The sequence below is a fragment of the Lepisma saccharinum genome, chromosome 3, assembly GCF_977018435.1.
Source record: "Lepisma saccharinum chromosome 3, izLepSacc3.1, whole genome shotgun sequence".
Lineage (NCBI taxonomy): Eukaryota > Metazoa > Arthropoda > Insecta > Zygentoma > Lepismatidae > Lepisma > Lepisma saccharinum.
The window spans coordinates 131069665-131094432 of NC_139231.1; the positions used below are offsets into that span (position 1 = coordinate 131069665).

Sequence of the window (24768 nt, forward strand, 5' to 3'; positions counted from 1 at the left end):
ATAAAATTTTGGCACACATTGGAAAGTTATGTAGTGTTTGCAACTTTGATTTGATATCACTTGTCCCTTTTGTGCTACACCATTTTTTGGCGATTTTTCAATTTCTTGCATATTCAGCCACATATAACATGGAGGCAACATAATGTGTGCATACTGATCCATATCAGGGTTACTAGAAAAATGAATGCCACCTTCCTGGGTTGATTACAGGTGTATCATCAGGCACACTAAATATGCATTTTTTGACATGTAAGGCATATTTTGGAGTATTTTATTTGCTAATGTAAACAAGCTGAGGTTGGTTTGGTGTTTGAACATCACTAGCCTGTGATCAATAGTTCCAAAGTTATCGAGACCTCAAATTAGCTCTAGCTCTGGGGCTTGTTTCTCAGATTTGGATCACATTTTCTGTTGCGCACCACATTCTTCCACAGGCTTTAACTCTGGAACTATTTCTTGGGAGAATCTAATATTTGGAATACAGGACTTGCAGACGTGATTGAACAATAATGCCAAATTTCATCCAAAACTATGACCTGGAAGCTCTGAAATGAAATACGGTATGTAAGGATGAGACCATTTTCTTATTGTCTTAATTTTAAATATAGACAGGCTAGACAAAATTATATAGGCAAATAAAAACTTAATCCAATCATTTGTAAGATATATTTATTTTGTACTATACAAAATGTATAAACCTAGAAAAGTGCTTGCATATAAATACACAAAGTACAAAAAAATGAGTAACAACTTCTATTTACTGGACGGAGTTATAATGAGGAGGAAATGTGTTTTCACATATTTTTCACTAATTTGTAATTGGAAAGTGAACACTTCTATACAGGGTGGTGTAAAAGTAGTTACACATTACTTGCAAGTAACAACTCTATACCTAGTTTTGCACCACCCTGTATATCACAATGCACAATTTCAATTTTTTTGGAATTCATTAAAAAATATAAACATCATTAGTAATATTACATTCACAGCATTAATAATAAAATTTGCTCTTGCATAAGCTACCAAGGAAAACAATGTCACTACAATTTTAAGAGGTAATATGAATTCAGTCACATTCAAGTAGAGTAGGATAAAAGTGTATGCGTCAGTCTTTTGTCCTTGTGGTCAAGCACTGAGGGTGCTGGAGGGTAACCGTCTTCTTTTGTAGTTTGGTTTAAATTCTAATATGTAATGAACAATTTATGCAACAGGAGAAAATAGTGATCTTATGTATAGTTGTACATACGAGGTCTGGCTTAAAAAAAAATACTGTCAACCTTGTCAGAAGTATGTGTGTGCAGCAGTGGGGAACAGAGGCCTGCACAAGACCTGGAGCAGACCCGTTCGCGAGACATCGCTCCTGAAATGCCATGCAACCTGCGCAACATCCACGCTTGAGCAGCTTGTATGCCCACCTGTCCAGATCGTTCCTGGCAGGCATTGTAGACCCGCCAGGTACCCGCAGTCTTAAGATACCTAGTAGGTCTCAGTTCGTTCTTTCCATCAACTGCAGACCCCTCCCTCTGCATGACGTAGTTGCTTCGAGTAGAAACTGCACCGGGCCCACACCGTTCTGCAGTGTTGCCAACTGCAATAGATTTTCACTACTTAAAAAAGGGAACTCAAAGCTTCGTAAGCCACATCACCAATGAAATGAGATTTACGAATGTTGCTCCCCCCCCCACACACACACATTGAAATAGGTTTTCCGTGGCACAGGATCCATAAGTATATGTCGTAAATAACCAACATACGTATATATAGTGATATAGAGCAGGACTGAAACATGTCACGTTCGACGCTGAGGTCGCGAGTCAAACAACACACTGTTCTACTGCGAACACCAGGGCCGTAGCCAGCCAGGGGCATTGCCGTTACCCTCGTTTGGGGGGGGGGGGAGCAAGTACTTGGATAAACGTAACAACAACAATCACAATAATAGTAATAAAGTAGCATGAAAGGCATTATTATTCTCAAATCACGCAAACAGGGGGTAGAAGTCTGTTCTCACGCATTTGTGTTGAAACAGAGGATTAGAAATATTTTTTTTTCAACACGTCAATTTCACATTAGCTAATAATGGAAAACAAGCACACAAACTATTTTTGAAAGAGAGAAAGTGCATGATAAATGCATTCCGAATGTACATGCCTATGGCTTGTAAAATTTCCATCTACAATATTTTCTTTTCACATGGAGCGATGTATTACATAATTAATTCATCCAACTCGTAACAAACCAACATTAATAGCAAATAATATCACGGGCCGCCATAGCATTCTCTGTTTTAAAACTTTTCTCACTTAGATCGTTCGGCGCTCAGGGCCGACTCCCGCTACCCCTTTGCTACGGCATTGAACTTGATGAGACTTGTACTTTAATGTTTGACCCCCACCCTGACCCCTCCGCTAGACAATTTTCGTCCAAGGTTGTGAGCAATGCACCCTGCCCCCTCTGGTTGCGCCACTGCGTGCCTGGTTAAGGCACCATGCAATGAAAAACAATTAGTTTTCAGGGAGGAGATTTTTGTTTGCTCGATCATTCATTTAGATAAATGAAGCTGTAATATTGCGTGCATTTCCTGGCAATAAGATAAAAACTGCTTACGCTGAACTGAAATCGCTAAGTATATAAATTCTCCTTGGAGAAGAAGCTCCTCCTAGGACTTCGTAGGATTTAGTAGCTACGTAAGTAGGCAACACTGGCTGCAGCCATCCACGTGGTGATGAAACACCTGGAGCGACACGCTGCCGGAGGGCTGTTTCCTTCCAGCAGGTTTTGCAGGCACCCGGGTCTTGTTGAATGCCCAGGTACCTTGTAAGTGCACAGCACCTTGAAGACCAAGAACCCGGGTAGAGACGCAAGTCGACTCGTTGCCGTGGGCAGGCGAGCAGGTAAACCTGTTATCGCGTGCAAGTGGGTGGGTAAAAGGCAGACTATGCTGGCCTCTAGTGGGGAACCACAGGTCACTGTCACACTAGTTAAGTCTGAGAGTAGTGCTTGAAGGTGGAGGTCATCAATCTTGTTGCCATAAGATAGCAAACATGAAACTACTACAGACTAACTAGGAGTGACAACAACCTGGGGTTCTGCAGTCAGCAGCTTCAAGGTTTATTTCTCAAGCATGCACTCCCTACTGCTGCACATATAATTCCGACATGGTTGCCAGTTCTTTTGTTTTTTTTCCCCCAGACCTTGTATTAATAATGTTACAGAGGGCAATTGTCCAGTCATTGTCATTCGAAAGAAAAGAAAGGTCAAGAAAAACATCAGAACAGTTAATAGTGAGCCAAGTATAGGTGCTTGGCCATTGTTAAGGTTATCTGTTGCTGAACATAGTCAACAAACCCATACTGAACAGTACGTCAGGTGGTCTCGAGAAGCTAGTAAACATGCTTCCAATTTCAGTGCTAGGTCTATGTGCAGTACTGTTTAATTTGTGGAGGAACTTTCATACATAGATAATTCACTTGTAGGCTACACACTTTATCATGGCACTATAATTAAGGTACTCAGGTTTAATAGAAAATAGGGATGGGACCGATTAATCGGTACTCTATCGGTATCGGCCGATATAGGCATATCGGTGTATCGGTAAAATTTTGTTGTAATTTTTATGGATAATCTCCATGCCCTTCTTTCTAAAAAGTAAATGTCTAAATATTCAACTTCTTTTGCACTGCAGTTACCACAAAACACACATTTATTAAGGAGATCAATGAACATTTCAGGTTCTTCAAGGACCATTTCTAATTTTATATCGGATCGGTAGAATATCGGTTATCGGTAAATTTTATATCGGTACTTTATCGGTATCGGCCAATCTCTAATAGAAAATAATGTAAAACAGCTTCACGGAAAACATGAGTACCTTAATTATCTATTACCGCGTCTCTCATTCCCATAATATGAATGGCACTATGTTAAAAATTTTTGGAATATATCAGAATATGAAATAAAAGAACTTAAAAGTAATAAAGAAAATTCTAGGATCTATAAATTAACTTCATAAAATATTAGCTCTTCAAGTAGCAAATGATAAATACAACTATTGGAATGTTATCTTTACAATCTAAAAAACGTATGGTTAAAGATTTTTACAGCAATAAAGAAACACTACGAATGTTGCAACAAATTCTAATATTCCTTTTAAAAAAATGCCTGTTAGCAACCTAAAATAGTTTTTTCATCAGAACTGAACTGTGAAAACACAATTTTTATCGCAATTTACACACATCAGTCATTTCATATAAAATATACTTTTAATACGTAAAAAAAAAAAAAATTGTAAATTTCTCCTGATCAGGATAACTTTTCAAAAATCTATCTTATAAAACTACAACTGATCTTTGCTCTTCATCAGTCATTGACTTCAGGCAGCAAATCACTAACCTTTTAATACAGCTAAGCGTCTGGAAAACATATTTCTTTGTAACTGTTTCTTTAATATATTCAAGAACATCTCATGTTCCACGTGTCTTCATTTACATAAAAATGAACAATTATGCAATATTTACTGAACTTCTCTGATAAAAAATAACCAAAGGAGCTGCCCGAGAAATAGCTGCAAGATATACAAAAATGTAATAACAACAACAACAGACTTGAACATTTAATGCTGCATATATACATAGAAGCACCTCCCCCTCTTGATACTCAGATCTAAGGCACAAATAAAATTAAACTCTTGTCACTATTTTTGGTCAACATTTCAGACGATACTACTCATCAATGTGAATCAGTTTTTTCTGATATCAAAATTTAGGAAGAGTATATCTTGAAGAACTTCATGTTTTATTTTTACATTTAAAAATTGGTTGAGTCTGTACATGACAAATTAGAACACTTACTTGCATAAAACATCTACCAAGTGCACTAAATTGCAGTATTTTCAACCTGTAAAATTTTTAACAGTCTTCCTGAGAATGTGAGTCCATGCTGACAGGAGGGAAACAACAGAGTTCCTGCTTCTTCTTAAATATCCTCATGGATACAATAATACAATATTCGGAGACTGCTGTTCCTTGAATATCTTGTATTGGGAATAAACACAAAGGAAGCAATATATCTGGAAAAAAAAGTACAATTACAGGAATTTAGTCACATGACAGCAGTTGGTGTTTAAAAGAACTAGAATTTTATTTAATAAAATATTATCTGACCTCTAGATCCCCATTCCCAGATAGCCGTCCGAGAACTAACGTCACTCTCATCTTCTGGGATTGAAGTGGCAGAGATGTGTCAGGGTAAGGTTATGTGTATTTGATGTGGGAGGGGTCCAAAGTAGGTGGCGGACCAATGAGGTGACATCTCTACAACATCCGTGCCCCCAGATGACTACCACTAAGCAGGCTGGGTTCACGAACTGCTGCTTTCTGACACTTTTGGCTAATCATGACCATGAGAGATGATCAGATGAAATTAATGGCGGGACATGCATGTCAGGGTGGGACTCGGACCCGAGACCTTTGGTGGCAAGATCAAGAGTCGACCACTTAACGTGCTTGGCCAACAACACAAAAAAATACAGACTATTGACCATTTTTATTTAAAAAAAAAAAACTGACAATGATGAACAACTGATCATTTTTCACCACTGTATAAACTGTAATTTGTGTAGTGAACTTTCATTCCTTTGATTTTTTCATCTGCATTCCAAAATTTCTTTATTGAATAGATAGGCTAATCGGGACTGGACCTACAATTTAAAGTGCTATCGGGGAGGCCTGCAGAGCTACAGTTATGGATGGGTACCTCAGGACTGTAACTATATCATTGAGCTTCACACAAAATGCATGACTATACACACCTAACCTCCAGCAGACTGGACCTTATTACTCCTTTGTCTTTGACCTGAAAGGTTAGATTGATTTGGTTTATTTTACTTCACATTGTGCTAACCACTCTGCCATGGAGGCCAGTGCTTGGCCTGAAAGGTTCTGAAGCACCAGCTTTTCAAATGTGCTTTTTGACATTCAAAATATAAAACTAAAAAGAAAGAGTAGGATGAATACAATTTGTCAGTGTGAGGTTCATTTAATTTTTGGGTAGAAGGTCGATGCTCCAACAGGATGTTACAAGTTTGACACCCTAACTCTCCAGTAAGGGCAGTTGGAAGAAGAAGAAGAAAATGGAATGTCCCTCTTCAACCAAAATGAATATAAAATACAAAAAATGCATAAACGTGCAGAATGTTCATCATAAATAAATTTTAAGTTGTATTATGCAATAATAAAACAATAAAATTGTTGCCGACATTTACCTCCATGCACTTCACATGTAAATATTGTTTAACTGCAGGTATATGCACTGCAAAATAGAAGCAAGCCGAAGTTTAAAAAAATACTTATTTTTTCATTTCAACAAAAGTAATATTTTCTCAGTGTTGTCTTTTGTAGATCTTACACTCAACTATCTCCCTGTCATAAACCTGCATCTAGAACTGCTTGAGAATTGATGGTAACACTGGTTGTTTTGGTATTGCATAATAGAATTCAATTTTTTTTTTATGTAGTAAACAATCAAGCAATTTTCAACAGTCACAGACACTTCTGGGTTGTAACACTCCCATTACAATTCATTGGAATCGTTACAACCTATAAGTGTTGGTGACTGTACATGACAGTCCTTACATTTTAGCTGGATTTTTTGTGTAAAGTTAATTTTACTTCATAATTTTAATCATTGTGCCATAACATAGTTTGATTGACTGATTGATTTGCTTTATTTTACTTTGCCTTCTGTGCCACTTTTGGCTAATTTGCGAAGATGGGGATGAGTGATGAAATTGATGGACACTCGCAGACATCCATGCCCAGGCCAGGATTCGAACCTGGGACCCCTAGCATCATAGCATGATGTGCTAACCACTCTGCCACGGGGACCGGCAATAACATAGTGTTTGATATATACATGTATCTAATAGAACTTACATTGTAAGCTGCCCAAATCCAGTTTATTATAGTTGCCAAGACAGATTGAAGCTGTAAAGAGAAATAATATTTTGAAGGGTGATCACACATACATGTATTTTTTATCATCTTGCAATTTAATCAAGTGTCAATTAGAAAGGGCTATGCATATTTTTTTACAAATAAAATTACATAAATGACTTGAAGCTCAAACAAACAAAATTAAATAAAATCACACATCTTGCGCAATGCATGATTACATAATAATTAGAAACAAAAGTGTTCTGTGGAATTATTGCAGGTCGAAAGTCAGACTGGAAAATATTGGCCAGTCTCAGTATAGAAGGTATTTATGGTTCACACAAGCATTGCCTATGTACAATGGGTATTCATGCAGTAAGTTTATACAAGGCACATCCAGAAAGTAAGTTTCCCTATTTTTTTCCTGTGAAAGTAAACATAATGAGCCATGTAAATTGCGCATGCGCAGCAGAGCTAAGACGTATCAATCATATGCCAGGCGGACAGATCCCGCCCGGCGCCAGTAGTGAGGCAGCAGTGGTCCGAAGTGGAAGCTCGTATTCCTTCTCCTGCCGCATGCCAGTAGCGAGGCAGCAGTGGTCCGAAATGGAAGCTCGTATTCCTTCTCCCGCCGCATGCGAGGTTCGGTCGGTGATAAAGTTCCTGAATGCACAAAGCATTGCACCAATTGACATTCATCCTCAGCTCTGTGAGGTCTATGGGGCGAACATTATGAGTAAGCAGATGGTGCGTCGCTAGTGTCGGCAGTTTTCGGAAGGTCGTCAAAGTGTCCATGATGAAGAGCACAGTGGGCGTCCGTCCCTCATCACTGATGATCTGGTTGAGCTGGTGCGGCAGCGCATCGTAGAGAACCGTCACTTCATGATTACGGAGTTGAGTAGCCTTTTTCCGCAGATATCGCGATCCGTGTTGCATGAGATTGTCAGCGCCTGCTGTTCAAAAAATTGTGTGCCAGGTGGGTGCCGAAAAACCTGACACCCGAACACAAAATGAAACGTTGAGAAGCAGCACTGACATTCCTGCAACGGTACCATGATGACGGCGATGATTTCCTCGACAGGATCATCATGGGCGATGAGACGTGGATTTCGCACTTCACCCCAGAAAACCAAGCAGCAGTCAATGCATTGGCGGCATAGTGGATCTCCGGTCAAGAAGAAATTCAAACAGACGCTGTCGGTACAGAAAGTGATGTGCACCATGTTTTGGGACAGGAAGGGCATTTTGCTCATTGACTTCCTCCCCAGAGGTGAAACGGTGAACGCTGACCATTACTGTGAAACACTAAGGAAATTGTGACGTGCCATTCAAAACAAGAGGCGTGGCATGCTTACTGCAGGTGTTGTGCTCCCCCATGACAATGCTCGTCCACATACGGCTCGGCACACAGCAGCTGTTTTGACGGAATTTGGCTGGGAGTTGTTTGATCATCCACCTTACAGTCCTGATCTGGCTCCCAGCGATTTTCACGTTTTCTTGCACCTCAAGAAATTCCTGTCCTCCGGTGAGCATTTTGGCAACGACGAAGAGCTGAAGATGTCTGTCACACGCTGGTTCCATTCACAGGTGGCAGAGTTCTACGACAGTGGGATCCAAAAGTTGATACCACGATACGACAAGTGTCTCAATTCTGGTGGTTGCTATGTTGAAAAATAGCTGAACCTTTGCTGTACCTGTTGCCAATGAATGATTTCCTGAAACTGTGTTGTTGTTTTTTTTAAAAAAATAGGGAAACTTACTTTCTGGATGCACCTCGTATATAAGGGAAAAGCATGTTTTATCGAGTATATGTTGTTATATTTGCAATAACCCAGCAGCGCTTGTGCTAATCGATTGATTGAGTTGGTGTTTTAAGTCCACTTTATGCACAGTAAGGCTAATTGGGACTAGACCTATAGTTTAAAGTGGTATCCGAACCACTATGTGCCTCCACGGAGTATTGAATCCAGGACACCTTGATTACAAGGCTACGATGCTACCACTGCGCCATCAGGCTTGTCCTAATCGAAAATGAGAGAAAATATTCATAAGCTATGTAGCAACAAGCAAACTGAAACCAAAGAAGCAATGCTTACCCACATGCTGTGGCCACTTTGTAGTTTGGAGAGCTCGGGTGTAAAACATGGTAAGCGACATTTTGGTCATTTCTGAGTGTATTAAGAAAAAATATTAGAAGCTATACTGTAGATAAATTGTTTTCGTGTTGTGTTTACGAATTTCATAAGGCTTCACAGAGTCTAATGCAAATTGTATGACATGTCAATTTCACTCGAAAATTGAAGGATGGCACATTTTACTTTGTAACTCAAAATAATCAAAATGTCACTTACCATGCTTTACACCCGAGCCCTTCGATTAATCCTCACTTTTTATCTGGGTGTCTACCAGGTAGTCAAAAAAACAACAAGTACCAGGGTGAGTCAAAAGTTCGTTCGCTTTTGCACATGGACATTGAGACTGGAAACACAAGCCGTGACATCGGACTTATTCAGCAAAGTTGGAGTTTGAGTTATTGTTTTACGTCCACTTTATACACAGATAAGCTAATCAGGATTGGACCTACAGTTTAAAGTGGGATCCAAACCACTGTGCAATGTGCCTCCATCGGAACCCCTTGATCACAAGGCAACAATGTTACCACTAAGCCATCGGAGAGGTCCTTTATTCGGCAAAGTAAAGGCCATTCTGATGTATGGTCTTCTGCCAACGTTCTGTGAGAGCCATGATCCCACGACGATATCCATTCGGCTGGTTTCGAGGCCAAAAACTCACGCACCCCTGTTTCCACAGCAGCATCCAATGTGATGATCTGTCGTCCTTGCAGGAAATGCACGAGAGCAAAACAAGTGGTAATCGGATCTTGTGAGATCAGGGTTGTACGGCGCATGAGGCAACACTTGAAGATACGCATGGCCAATTTGTCGACCTCCACGACAAACTGCCAAAATTGCACTGATCCTTGTCAAAATGTGTTGTGCCTGTGTGAATGTATGTACCAGGTGACATGCATGCCACGTTCCCACCATGAGGTGCTTGCTTGGCTTTCCAGGTTTTTTCTCCAGCTTCAGTTTCCCACGTGAAAAAAAGGAACAAACTTTTGACTCAACCTGGTAAGTCACAGTGAATGATTGATTTAGTTTATTTTACTTCACTCTCTGCCTCTTTGGCTAATTGTGAAGATAAGGATGAATGGTGGTAAGATAAGATGGATGAAGGTGCAATCATAAATATATAGACGACAACACAAGTGCCACATAAGATTATACTGGCTGCGAGTCCAGCGCTAGTCTGTCAAATGCAGTCCAGGATGTATTAATAGATAAAGCAAGTCTAATTATCTTGTTAAATAGGTCAGTTTTCATCTTAAGTGGCCTTTGGTAGGGGCTTTCCATTAGATATTTATTTTCTTAATTGCTAATTTTCAAATTAACCTAAATTGGGGTGTTGTATAAATGGAGGTTAAGAAAAAGTCAAGTTATTTTGGTAGACACCCTATTTATTTTGCCAAGTTCTCATGGTAGTACTGAGTGTGCATTAGTGCATTCCTGTGTGACTTATTCATAGCAAAAGCAGGTACCTATTCGCTTGTGAAGCTTTCAGACTGAAGCGACAAGCTGCACATTTCCTTTCTTATGGGGATGGGACAGATTAATCGGTACTCTATCGTTATTGGCCGATATCGGTGTGTCAGTAAAATTACCAATCCATCTACAAGGCACATTTCAAGAAAGGGCCGATTATTTATATAAAGTGACTGGCACCAGTGATTGGATCGTGCCTACACAATAACATCAACTAGTCTTGAGAAGCACGGTCTGTGATTTGATTTCTTAATGCCAAAGGTGCAAAAGGTGATCATTCTGCCTAAATTCACTCAGAATTGTGTGAAGTGTATGATCCGAGTGTAATAAATGAAGGAAAAGTACGGCAATGGTGTTTTAATACACACACACCAAAGGTGAAAGAGTTCAAACAAACTCCATCTGCAAGAAAAGTCATGTCAACTGTGCTCTGGGACCAACAAGGTGTTTTGGTGGTTTTCATCGAGCCAGGGAAAACAAACACATCGCAGGTGTCCTGTGAAACTGTTATCAAAACTTGGACGTGTCATACAAAACCGGTGACTTGGAATACTGCACTCAGAAACTGTTCTTATCCATGACAATGATAGACCACACACTGTTGCCCTCAGTCTCCAGATGATTGAGAGGTTCGAATGGGAACTTTTGGATCACTCCCCGTGTAGTCCGGACCTTGCACCTAGTGACTATCACATCTTCCTGCACCTCAAAACGTGGCTTGATCTCAATGATTTGAAGAAACGGAGATGTTGAAAACAGCAGTGTTGTATTGTCTGGATTCCCAGGTGGTGAACTTCTATGCAGAGGGTATAAAAAAGCTAGCACCACGGAACCAAAATTGCTTGGAAAATAATGGTGACTATGTTGAGAAATGAAGTGGATATGTATGTGTTTGTAACCACTAATATAGTATTGCTACATTTCTTTCCTTCTTTGATATAATGAATCGGCCCTTATTTTTTAAATGTACCTCATATAAATACCATAATTTAATGCAAAATTCTGCCATTTTGTTATAGTTTTTATGGACAATCTCCAAAAAAAGCAAATATCTAAATATGCAACCTCTTTTGCACTGCATTCACCTCAAAACACACATTTACTAAGGAGATCAATGATCCATTCTGGTTCCTTATGGACCATTTTGAATTTTATATTGGATCCGTAGAATATCGGTTATTGGTATCAGTAAATTGTATGTCGGTACTTTATCAGTATCGGCCCATCCCTACTTTTTTGTGAAGTTATAGGCTAATCGGGACTGGACCTATACTTTAGAATGCAATCTGAACCTCCTGAACTCTCCACTGGGCATTGAATCTGGGGACCCCCACTGTGCCATCTGGGAGGCCTAGAACCGATGCTCATGCATGCACAGGAAATGCCCTTTTTACAGACTCGGAGCCATCGTGTCACTTGTCATTTCTGTCAGAAAGCTTCATAAATTACCCACAGATCAATATAGAACTCAAAATCAATAATGTAATAGAAAAAAGGTACTTACATAAATGTAGTATCCACCCAAGAGCCACAGACCAAAACATGTCTGAAAGAGGATGACAAAGGACATCTGGATAAACCAAGGAATGAACATGCCTCTGTTCCCCCTGCTTAAACCCATCATGAGGAGAATGGAGAAGAAAATGAAGAAGAGGAAGTAAGCAATGATCAAGCCTCCAGCAGTCTGCGTTGCTGCAAAACAGAAGCATACAAGCATGAGAAACTTCTTTTCACTTAGTTACAACAACACGTAAGATTCTTGATATAAGTCAGTTTCGTCATATACATTTTTAGCTAGTAATTAAAAAGATTTTTTACAAATTGTGTTTATGATTTCAGAGTTTATTCCATACATATTGAAGGAGAAGAATGTCCACCAGAGTACTGCATGGGACCACTTTCGTTCGATCGTACTCGTTCGAGCCTCCCAAGCGTGAACGTTTGCAATAGCATATTATTATAATGTGACAATAATCGTGTATACACACACATGTAAAATATTCATCCTGGCAGTTTCAGCCCATAGTCATCCATTTCATTTTCATATATCACTGTACTGGTAAACTAGACTAACTACATTTAAACATGGAAATAATAACTATGTTTACTTAAGTTTCAATTTCACTGCATCCTTCACTTCACGATCCATATTTGATGGCCCACTACCGACGACAATTTAAGGTTATACGTGTACTCCTGAGCTTCAAGTGTATAACGCTCATTTTGCTTGCTTGAGCATTATTAGCTCAAGCGAAGAAGATGTCAATTCCGTGCACTATCTAGCATCGTCCGTGCAAACTATTTGCCTCTCGAGAAAAAAATGCTCATTGCAGCACATATATTTTTTTTATTTTGAAGAGCAAACAATGGCATTAAGTTTTGAACAATATGTCGTTCAAATGTCCTCCTCTGCTTAATGGATTCTGAATCTAGAATCTTCCAGCACGTCTGCACACATATTGAGCGGTATAGCCTCAATGGTTTGATGTTCCGTTTCAGATCATGAACTGTGCGTGGTTTAGTCTCATAGACCTTAGATTTGACATAACCCCATAGAAAATAATCCAGATCACATGATCTTGGTGGCCAGTTCATATCACCCTTTTTGGACAGAACTCGTCCGGGGAGCTTTTGGCAAGCTGTGTGGCAAGTTGCATTGTCCTGTTGGAAAACCACATTGTTGATGTCAAGATTTGCCAGTTTAGGCCACAAAAACTGCACCACCATATTCCTGTATCGTTCCCCATTGACAGTCACGTGATTTCCATGTTGGTCCTCAAAATAATAAGACCCGATCATGCCATTGGCTCAAAAACCACACCACAGTCACTTTCTCAGGATGAAGGGGTAGATCCAGAATCACTTGCAGATTTTCGTCTGCCCAAATCCTACAGTTTTGTTTGTTAACGTAGCCATAAAGGAAAAAAATGTGCTTCATCGGAAAAGATGATTTTCCAGCCAAAATCTGGATTGGCATCCAACTGCTGTAGAGGCCAATTAGCAAACTCACGATGCAGACAATGATCATTAGGCTTAAGTTCTTGAGTCAGTTGCACTTTATAAGCTTTTAGGTGAAGATCGTGATGCAAAATTCGCCATGTTATCATCTGTGAAATGCCGAGTTGTTGCGAACGCCGTGAAACAAACAGGTTTGGATCGTCCACCATGCTCTGGCTTACCGAAGCGATGTTCTCAGCTGAACGACCGACTCGACAATGGACAGATGTTGGCTCATTTGCTACTGAGCCCATTCGTTCAAATTTCTCTACGAAGAGGTTAATATGGCATTCTGTCGGTCCATTATGCATAAATTCCTCTCAATGCACGAAATGTCTGTCGAACTGAACATGAATGTTGATAATAAATTCGAATAATTTCTATGCGTTGTTGCATTGTGTATCTCTCCATGTTAACTTACCACAGACTACTGCACACAGATGTCACAGTTCAATCTCGTCATTTCAGTCAGTGTTGCTACAACACTCTTTCCAAGTTCTGACATTCAAATTGGTAGACCCTTTAGATGTGAATTAGTTTGTATGCAAATGAAGCACGATATTGCCATCTTGGAATGAAAACACTTAAGTATAATCCTTAATCATCCATGTGCAAAGTTGTTATTTAACATTTAAAAATGCAAAATTGTTGATCTTTGGTAAAGGAATTAAACTTGATGCAAGTGAATAATTGATGGCTGACCAAGTGTTAATGCTAAGAATGACAAATTCTTCTAAAAAATAAGTTATCAACTTGTTTGAAGAATTGTAAATAAGAATGCCTTTAGTAGTTAACACACAAGTCTTGTCTTGTCTTCACCATAACTTGCCAGTGTACAATTGACTTACAACTTGGATGAGATTACGCAAATACAAGTGATTCAACCCAGTTTAAATACATAAGCTTATACATTTCTGTGCAAGAACTGCTGCAGTGGTCTAGTTGGTAGAGCGTATGACTGCCACGTGGGAGATTCCCAGGGTGGGTGAACTGAGGTCGGAATTTTTCCGGCCTTGTTCCCACAAAGTGGCTCTGGGACTCACTTAGTCTTAAATCAATGAGTACCTGGGAGCAATCCTTGTAGGGAGGAATAAAGGTGGCCACACAAACACCTACCTAGGGGATGTGGGGACCCTACCCTCACATCCCCTAAATGTGCCTTCATGGCACGGTGAACTTTCCCTTTACTTACACATTTCTGTCCTTTTAGGAATGGGCATTATTCTGCTAAAGCTACAGAGCTGCTTACTGTAATCTTGACACTCACATAAAGCTTCAAATCAATTTACAAATGTATATATTCTCCTACTGCACCAATCAAATTTCTCCCCTCCATTGAGTTTCACGTCCCCAAGGCAAGCAGGGTGTAGATTACGTCAAAACATTCCCAAGTTCCTTTAAGAAATTCCTATAAAAAACACGTTTTATAGGATTGGGGAGATTCAGAGGTTTGAATATACTCTTCCTTCAATGATTTAGCACATGTGCATCTTGGTTGCACAAAAAAAAATGTTTTTAAATGCTTGAAAAAGGTAAAGTGCTCCCGTGCTTTGCACCACGCCATGAAGGCGTATAGGGGGTGTGGAGTTAGAACCCCACACTTTCTTGATCACGGCCGAAGGTGAGGGTGATGTGATTAGCACCATGCCCCTGGCCACCTTTACCCCCCCCCAGTTTCCTCCAGGTACCCACTTTATACGATGCTGGGTGGGCACCGGAGCTGCTTGAACAGGTGGAAAAAAATACTGGTTCTCCCCCGCCAGGGATTGAACCCAGGTCTCTCGCATGGTAGTCAGATCCCCTAACGACTGAACTACCACTGCAATTTTAAAGGCTTGTAACAACCGTAAACACACATTTATCAATTTTAATATATTTTCTCTTTTTAAAATAGTGATAGAATTGCAAAGTTCCCCATGAACTTAGAAATTTTACTGAGACAAGCTAATGTATTGAATCCACCCCTCTGAACAAACTACGTACCACACCTTTTCCCCACATGCACAGTAGTAATGGACTTCAAGATTTCAGTCTCATTTCCACTCTATATCATGGTCAAAACTACTACTTTTTTTTTTTTTAGATATTTTGAAATTAAAATAAAGCTCACAGAAAGAAACAAATGCCTAGTAAGTTTTACTCACATGATCTAATATCGGTCTCAAACAATGGAAGATATAGCTGAGTTGATTCACCTCCATTCATAACATACGCTGTATGGGTGATGATGATAATACTGAATGCCTATGAGAAGTAAAATAAATTAGAATAGGCAAAAACCAAACATATACCTTGTAACTGCTACGTTATTATTGCTATTTACACTTAGCTATTAGGGATGTACTGAATGGAATTTTTGCCAATACCTCAAAACTACCAGTATAAAATTTTATGACATGGATAATTAATATTCTACAGATCCAATATAACACTATACATTTCATGAAGGTAGTTTAACACCTGTTTAACATATAAGCTTTTTCTTGAAAAAAAAAATTGTGAACATTGACATTTATATTACAAAACAAGATTAAATGAATTATGTCTTTGGCAGAATTTTTCACTAACTACATGCTATTAATTCAAATAGATTGGTAAAATTATTGGCAATTTTACTGATACATTGGCATGCACAGAGTTTCCACATGAACTCTAAATGTATTCTCCAGAATGCTCAACTTTTTCCCCAGAGTATTCACTACACAGTACAATATTATTTTAAAATTTATTTTACAATGGCATCCTTCATTTCCCCTCATAGCCATACCCTCCTCACCATTATTATTATTAGAGATGGAGCAGGTTAATCAGTACTCCAGGGGTTTTGGCCAATATAGGCATATCAGTGCATCAGTAATATTACTGATAAATTTCCCAATTAATTATATTTATTTACTTAAGTATTTGGATTATACCGCAGAAAAACAGCATGCATGCCTTATGCAGAAGTTTAACATAATAATTCCAAATTAAACAATAAAATTACTACATGATAAAATATTCTAAGTACACAAATTACCTTGGAATAATAAACAGAGTGGCCACTCTAGGACAATGATAAAAATCAAGTACAATTCCTAGTGTTCAAGAATAACTTTCCAAAAATTAAAGGGTACCAGCACATCATGTTTTCTTTATTTCAACCTTACGTATTATACACACAAATATTTTAACAATGTATAGGGTATGTGCGATTCCAATATATTCAAATATTCTAATTCAATTAAACAGTACATATATTTAAAATATTTCATTTACGGTGCAGTTTACATTTGCCATTTCACATACTCGGACTCGAAATACATCTACAAACACAAGTCACAATGATATGGAATATACTAATCTACAAAAAATGTTACATGACATTAAAAAACTTCTTATGTTGTGTGGTGGCAACATTATTGTTAAAAAAACACACACAACAAAATAAAATTATGATACAAAACACATGCTGTTTATTTGTTTCATGTGGATTTTAACCTTTTCAGTCCCAAGGCCATTTTCACAAGTAAGCAAGCCTCTCTGTCCCGAGCCGATTATGAGCAAAATGCAGAGTTTCAATTAAATGAGTGTAAATCGGAGACTAATTGCCCTAGAGAGATGAGTGATATACCGTTGTACGTGGAATGAACCAGAGATTCAGACTATATGAAATTTATGCAAATTCGGCATATATGTGGCGGGGGGAGGGGGCTAACTCTCAAAATTACAAAATTTCGGGAAAAAATTTGGTTCCCCCACCCTCCCCCCAAGAAAAGTACATGAGAGTGTCGACATGCACATGGAAATGATCGCTGACATGTAAGGAACACAAAAATATTTGCATTATTATCATATGACCAATGTAACTTGAGTTGTACCCCCAAAAGGAATGGTCAGCACGCCACTGATTCAAGCTTCAAAATGCAGCGGTACCTTGAAATGACTTTAGCTCAGAGACTATTTGCCCTGGAGATATGAACGATATACCGTTGTACGCAGAATGAATCACAGATTCAGACAATATATAATTTATGCACATTCGGTGTACATATGGAGGGGGAAAGGGGGAAATCCCCTCAAAAATACTTTTCTTTAAAAAAATGGTGTTCCCCCGCCCGAAAAAAAAATGTCAAAATGCACAAAATGCAAAATTTATGCAAATTTGGCATATATATGGAGGGGGAAGGGAGAAAACCCCCAAAAATTATTTTAGAAAATTGTCACTTCACCCAAAAAATGTCGCACTTGGGCACAAAATGACACCTACGCACAACATTGACGGACGAAAAGCTAGACCGCAGTGAAAAATGAGCACAGATTCTTGCAGCTGCTTGAAATTCTATTTTTAGACAATGCAGGGTAACCCCTGTCGCAACTTGTGGACACTTGTGCTAAAAAAACAAAGGTTTCCTTCAGCATGCTTCGAAATTCCATTCTCACAAGGCAGATTCAACAACCAGTCTTCCCCTCCCCCCCCCCCCCTCCTGCTTGCGCCCTCACGGAAAACTTTCATTTTGACATCGGATACTGATAAACAAGCTTCCTTCGAATGCAGTTAACAGGAGGGAGTGAAAAGCATTGCTTTAGAACAACAAAGCCCGTCTTCCTTTGCCGGCAAAAATTTTCCCTTGAAAAGAGAGGCAAAAGAGAAGTCCCTTTTCCCGCCTTTTCCCCTCCATTTTCATGAAGAGGAAAAAAATGCAAAAAAACATTTCTGTTAAATACATGTGTTAGGAACAATATATATATAAAAAAAATCGAAATTCTAGCCAAAAATAAAAACGTTAAAACATAAAAACTACGACCGTGACACAGCATCTCGATCGAGATGCTTGGGACTGAAAAGGTTAATAAGAAAAATGGTTAATTGTACAAATGTTAAACTCAAATTTAGTTAATCAACTTCAAGATATCTTATTTTGCAATAATCTTCCATCTGTCAGATTGATTGTTCTGCAAAGGACAATATCGATAAAAATAAAAGCTAAACTGTAAAAAAAAACTTGCCTCAGAGCATTTGTAAATATGTACATAGATATTCAATGGGATTTGGATTAATGAAAGTTGGAATTTTTCACGCCTACAGACAAAAATGCATGCAGAAATCACGCATAATTTCCTGTGAGTAGCCACCCTGATAAAACAGGTTTAATTATATCTATTAAAAATTACAATACAACCAGTACATAATTCAATATGTCACGGTTTTGTAAAGTAAATGTATAAATGTGCAGTTGTTTTTTCAGACACAACTCATTGTAATCACTTAGTTACATGTATTAATTAAGTAGACGAATGAACTATTCATGTTCTTGAACATTTGGAATTTTATATCAGTAGTTTATTAGTAATGGCAAAAATGTCATATCAGTTCACTTTCTGATACTAATAACGGAAGTAATTAAAAAATAAAATGTGCATATAATTAAGGACTACAGTTACAGGTTTTTGTGGCAATTAAAAACTTTTGAACTGTATTATAGTGCACAAAATAAAATTTCAAACAAATCATATACAGAACAAATATTTTCACACCTTGGGCAAACAGATGTTTACAATTGGACACTTACCAATTACTCTATAATGTAGAATAAACACATATATCTCAAACCTAAACCTTCAAATTAGCATGCGTAAAGTAAGTTACTGAAGCTGTAATTATAATTAGATATTCTAGTCCTTCAGATGCACTTCATTAAGACTCACTGATCAATTAGATAATTTTACCTGAGATTGTAGTGTTTTTAATTTCTTGCAAATTCTCGGAGATTTCCAGGTTCTCTCAAGTTTTCCAGGTGTGTGGGAACCCTGATGCATATATCGATATTGAGAGAGTACTGATTTATAAATACCTGCATGTATCAAAGTAAATTGATTTCTTATCACAGCAAAATATTTTGCTTACCAATGTATAGCCTGCAACTGCGTAACTTCCTGTTTTAACATTAGAATACCATATGCATGGAGACCAACACGTATTTAGAACAGCCATTGCTGGTCTGGAAAAGAATGAGAACAGGCCACTGTCAAACAAAGGAAAAGTATGTGTATTAGTATTGGAAAATTTTTACAAGTAAATCATGAACAAAAGAAGAATGGGATTTCATTACTTTGTTATTGTCTTACTATACTATACCGCGTTTGTTACAACCTGTCCTGGTTCCCACGCTAGCTGATCGCTGGCTTTTCTCCGTGCTGGGGAAAGTCAAAGCCAGGCAGCCAATTAAAATATGCAACGTAGCAACAGCATCTACGTAAGCGCCTCTCTTCTGGCTTCCATTCGCTCCTCGCTGCCCAGCAGACGATTTTTTCCTCGCTTCTCATTGGCACCGAAACTGTCGAGCGATCCCTAGCGCGGGAAAAGGGACAGGTTCTAACAAACGCGGTATAAGCAACAGACATAGATACTTCTAGGTCACTTAACAATTTAAAACAAAACCAGTGGCACAGGAACAAATTTTTGAAGGGGGTACAGTACCCCCTAAATCCATAGATCGAGTTGTATCCCTTGTACTCCGTAAAATATTTTGAAGACTTAAGGTGCTGCAGGAAAAGGAACCTCTTTCTTAACACAAAGTTTGTTTACAAACATTACCTTCCTTTCCAAAAAGAAAAATATAAAATCACTGTAAAACTTGTTCTACTATATTTTTGTACTCTAAGTCAGTTCACTTCATCTGTGATCTAGGAAACCATTTAAAGGAGATGAAAATTGTTTAAAAAGAGCGTGAGAGATTGAATAAGATAAAGATTAGTTTCAGGATATCACTCTAATGCCCCTTTTTATAAGGGGAGTACACTTTCCTAAAGTAGTAGTCGATTGATGAATAATATAAGCAATACTAAATTAGTATAAAATTGAACTTACTTACGTCAGTGAGTATGAAGATTCGAAAACAGCGTTTCAGGGTACAACTGCCCCCTTCATCAGGTTCATATTTTCTCTAAGTACTATAGCTCTTTTCAGTTGTTACGGCGTGCGCTCTAGAAGCTGGGAGGGGAAGTGGAGAGCGGGGAAACGACCTATCCAGCGCAACGAGACAGGCCGGTTAGAGAGAGAGACTGCACCGTTGCCATGTCAGAGTAGCGGGAAAGGCGAGTTGAAATCGAAAGAACCATGAAATACAGACGTCCCATTGTTCACGTATGGCCTGAGAATGCGTATTATCCCCATCTTGTGGTCAGTAGCATACCAATAAGTGTATATCAAGTGTATACGTTGTAGGAATTCTTTCCAACTGTACCGAATGGTAGCTAGCATTGTCCATTACAATCACTGCGTCTTTGATGTTCCTTTCGTCAAGCATATCTAAAAACTGCAAACACCACTGAAAACTAATTTACATTCCTGTAGAAAACCAGTGTGACTGGAACCTACGTGACAAGCAATAATGCGCCCACCTTTACCCACGGGCACTTTTAAACCCCCTGCACCCTCTTTATTTTGCCAGATTTTCATTGGAGCGTAATTCTGATGTATGTACGTTTCATCTAAATAAAATAACTATAGAGGACAAAGGTTCCTTATTTTTTAGAAGATCAATTTCTCGCAAAAACATTACTCTGTCTGTAACTATATCGGCTCTCTCCATCAGAAATCATCTACCGTCATTGCTCTTTTTGTACTTGAACCCCATATACTTCAGTATCCTCCACAACGACGAAACTCCCCACTGAAAGCTTATTTGTGTATGCATATCAACGAAAACTTGTTCAATGTTGGATATTCACCCTTTACATAATACCCGAGGATAATTCTTCTTATTATATCTTCATCGCAACCGTCGATTGCCTTTGTGATACTGTTCCTTTTGATTCGTTTGCGCGGTGATTCAAATTATGTGGAACCCGAAGCCTCAAGACTGTCTTTGCCTTCCCTAACAATATGCTGCACAGTTCGCTTACTCACTCCATAATCTTACGACACTCTCTGTTGCACTTTGTGCACACTTACCAAGGGACCACTGTTTCTGCTTCACTTTGAAAATATTCATGAACCCTACTGATTATTTTCCTGCCTTGGCTACGGACTAACTCCTTCCTGTTCGCCATCGTACGATACTTACTGCGTTGATAAACACAAAGCTCCCAATGGAACAACGAGAGTACAAATAAATGTCACATCATATGCCACATACACGTTTATCGAAGAAACAATGCAGTTAGGCAATACATGACGCGACAACAATTACTCCCACGTATGTTATTCCTACATTCCGCTCATAACAAACAGGAATCAACATTGGGGCAAAACACCATCAGCAACGCGGTGAATTGGCAACACAGCAACGTGCAGAACGAAGTTAGTGCTGCAGCTTCCTCCCGCGACTGCGTAACTCTCGGCTCCACTGCTAGGTGGTCTGTTCTCTGGTTGGTCAGCGGCATGTTCCCCGCTCCCCACTACCCCTGCCAGCTTTTAGATCGCACGCCGTAAGAACTGAAAAGAGCTATAATCATAATGCCACATCACTAAGTGTTAAAACAAGGATTAGTTTACAGGTTTGCTTGAAACAATCACTGCCAACATTCCTGTCTAACAACAACCAGTTAAAAATCCTGTTTTAAAAAAGTTCCTCCATGTTCCATGAGACCTCTTAAGACTCGGGGTCTTATAAAATTGGTAAAACACATTCAGTTGCACAGCCAGTACTAGTGATCAACTCCAGTTCGAGAAGTCGTGAAGGTTATTTCCCCTCATTCGCTGTTCCACCTTCCCCTCCATTGTATCACCATTCCAACTTGAACTCCTGTTCCACTCCGCCCGCTCGGACAACTTCCAAAGTAACATGGAATCCTATCTTTCGTTCTTTTTTCATTGCTCTGTCCCATTTTTTGAAAAATTTTACCCATCCTACCTCTAAATTACCATCATCCCTGTTAAGTTTTATATTTTATCCCAGCACAAATGTTCGTGGTCTCGTCGACTTTTCTATTCAATTTTTTGTTTTCTTTTCTAATAACCTCTTTCTTTGCAATTTTATACCCGCTGGTACTAGCTTACTATCCTTCGGACACATTTATTTATTTTTACAGAAGCAACTACTTACCGTAATAAGTTCCTGTAGCATTGTCGAACATCGGGAAGATGTTTTGTGTGATGTGGGAATGTTTCATAGCTGAAATTCATGTTGTTCGTTGAAAATTAATTCTCCGACGGAGAATAGCGTTTGGCGCGTACACCATCACGCGTCGTGACTAACATTTCACGTCGTGATTGTGTTTTGTTAGCCCCACGAACCATGGGCGCGTGGTAAGGTTAGGCAAACATAGTTAAAATTTGGTGTCGTGTTAGTATCAGGATCTAGAAATTGGAAATAATTGCAAACCATTGATGCTAGCCCCACGAACCACTGACGCTAGCCCCACAAACCATTGGCACTAGCCCAATGAACCATTGGTGCGTGGTTAGGTTAGGCAAACATAGTTAAAATTTGGTGTCGTGGTAGTATCAGGAATATATATATATTTGCTTGTGAAACAAAAAAAAAATCGCGAAAATCGACAGTTTCCATTCCGAAAACTAACGCCTTATTTTAGCCTCTTTTGCAATTTCTAGATGGTCTACACCTTCAGGAATGTTCCGCGAAGCAGATACGTAAGTACGAATGTCAAAAATTGATGAAACGAAAAAATTAGAGGTGTCCGAAGGATAGTAAATTTTTACCACGAACTGTTACCAAACTATTTGTAAACAAATCCTTATTAATGAAATAATAATAATAATGCGAATCATTCGAGGAGAGATTGGTATGGTAACAGTTTCATGCATCGGAGACACATTTAAATCGGATATTTTGTCTTTCTCGTGGTTTGTACTTACCAATTATGTATTGCGGAACATAGTGGAAGGTGCCAATATGCTTTTTGCACGAAAACAAACACTTTTTCTGCTAAAATAAACCATTTTCCTTAATGCTACGGAAAGCACGTCACGGTGCGATATCGCTTGCTTTGCGAATTGTAACGCTTCTTTTGTTTTTGAATATCAATGTTTCCAACTCTATTGTGCATGAAAGTTGTAAAAAACCGGGGATCAAAAATCATGCACGGGTAGCCCCACAAACCATTGACGTTAGCCCCAAAAACCATCCACAGGTAGCCCCACAAACCATTGGCGTTAGCCCCAAAAACCATCCACGGGTAGCCCCACAAACCATTGACGTTAGCCCCAAAAACCATCCACGGGTAGCCCCACGAACCATTCACACGAGGTTAGGTTAGGCCTGTTAGGTTAGGTTCCATTAGCACCCATTTCACCCCTAAATTCATCGAAAAACCATTTTCCTCTCTCGACAAAAAACCGCGCGTTTCTCGAAGAAAAAAAAATTGCGTTTCTCGAAAAAAATTGCGCGTTTGGAAACCCTGATTCAACTAGCGAGATCGCGTGACTTCCGACGCTAGAGCCATCTGCAGGTACATCTTGGAAACAACGGCATGATGTTGTCGATTTTCACAAAATGCGCAATATTATTACATGAAAAGTGATTATTTATTGTTCTGCTGCATTGTAGGATGAAGTTTTAGGAAGAATATATATCGACGGAGGTTGTAAACCTTGGAGAAACTCATTTCCTTAAGTAGTTTCTTGTGTAAAATTGAAGAAATGTGTCTCCGATGCAAGAAACTGTTACCATTGGTATATGTATACTCGACGAGTGCTATTTCGATAAGAGGCCTATTACCTGGTCCTTTCCAGAGCATAATTTTCCATACGTTTGGCAATGTATTTATCTTATCGCTGCGCCTGCCTAAGAAAAACAAATATAGAAAATATTCGGGAAGTGGTTAGAAAGTGTTGTGGTGGGACAAGTGTATGCTATTGAGGCCAATTGTAACTTGAAACTTTTCTGTGAGAAACCATCTACGAACTATTATTCTGGCTTAATTTGAATGGTGTTAGTATTCTCCAGAAAAACCTGCTTACCTTATATCACAAAATTACAATTATAATTTAAAACGAGCAACAGGTAGTTATTTCCATTCAGAGTTTACACGCCCTTATCACATCACAGATTCATTCCAAGCAAAATACCATTCATTTATTTAATTCGTGTCTCACTTATCGGACTCAAGACAAACACCAATTTGGTCAACACCCGCCCTTCGTGTGCCGAAGTCGGGAAAAATTAATTACAGTACATCTATGCTAAGAGAACTAAATATAACAACAAAGATATTTGGCTCTGACATGAGAACAGGCAAAAATTACAGTGCATTTACGTGGAGAGAACTAAACCTAACAACACGAAAATTAA

The 24768-nt window shown here is 38.9% G+C and overlaps 1 protein-coding gene across 2 annotated transcripts; it reads right to left on the reverse strand.

Annotated features, from left to right (window-relative positions):
• Positions 1 to 661: 661 nt before the first annotated feature.
• Positions 662 to 24537, reverse strand: pasi1 (septate junction component pasiflora 1). 2 transcript variants are annotated; one of them, XM_083119410.1, is made up of 6 exons: positions 24438 to 24537; positions 19419 to 19512; positions 15676 to 15775; positions 12039 to 12226; positions 6933 to 6983; positions 662 to 5068 (listed from the first exon to the last, which is right to left on the reverse strand). In XM_083119410.1, the coding sequence occupies exons 2-6, from the start codon at positions 19503 to 19505 to the stop codon at positions 4985 to 4987; spliced, it is 510 nt and encodes a 169-aa protein (XP_082975536.1). In that variant the 5' UTR covers positions 19506 to 19512; positions 24438 to 24537; the 3' UTR covers positions 662 to 4984. The 2 variants fall into 2 exon arrangements, with proteins under 2 accessions (XP_082975536.1, XP_082975537.1); XM_083119411.1 differs by having other exon boundaries at positions 19419 to 19536.
• Between the last annotated feature and the right edge of the window lie 231 nt (positions 24538 to 24768).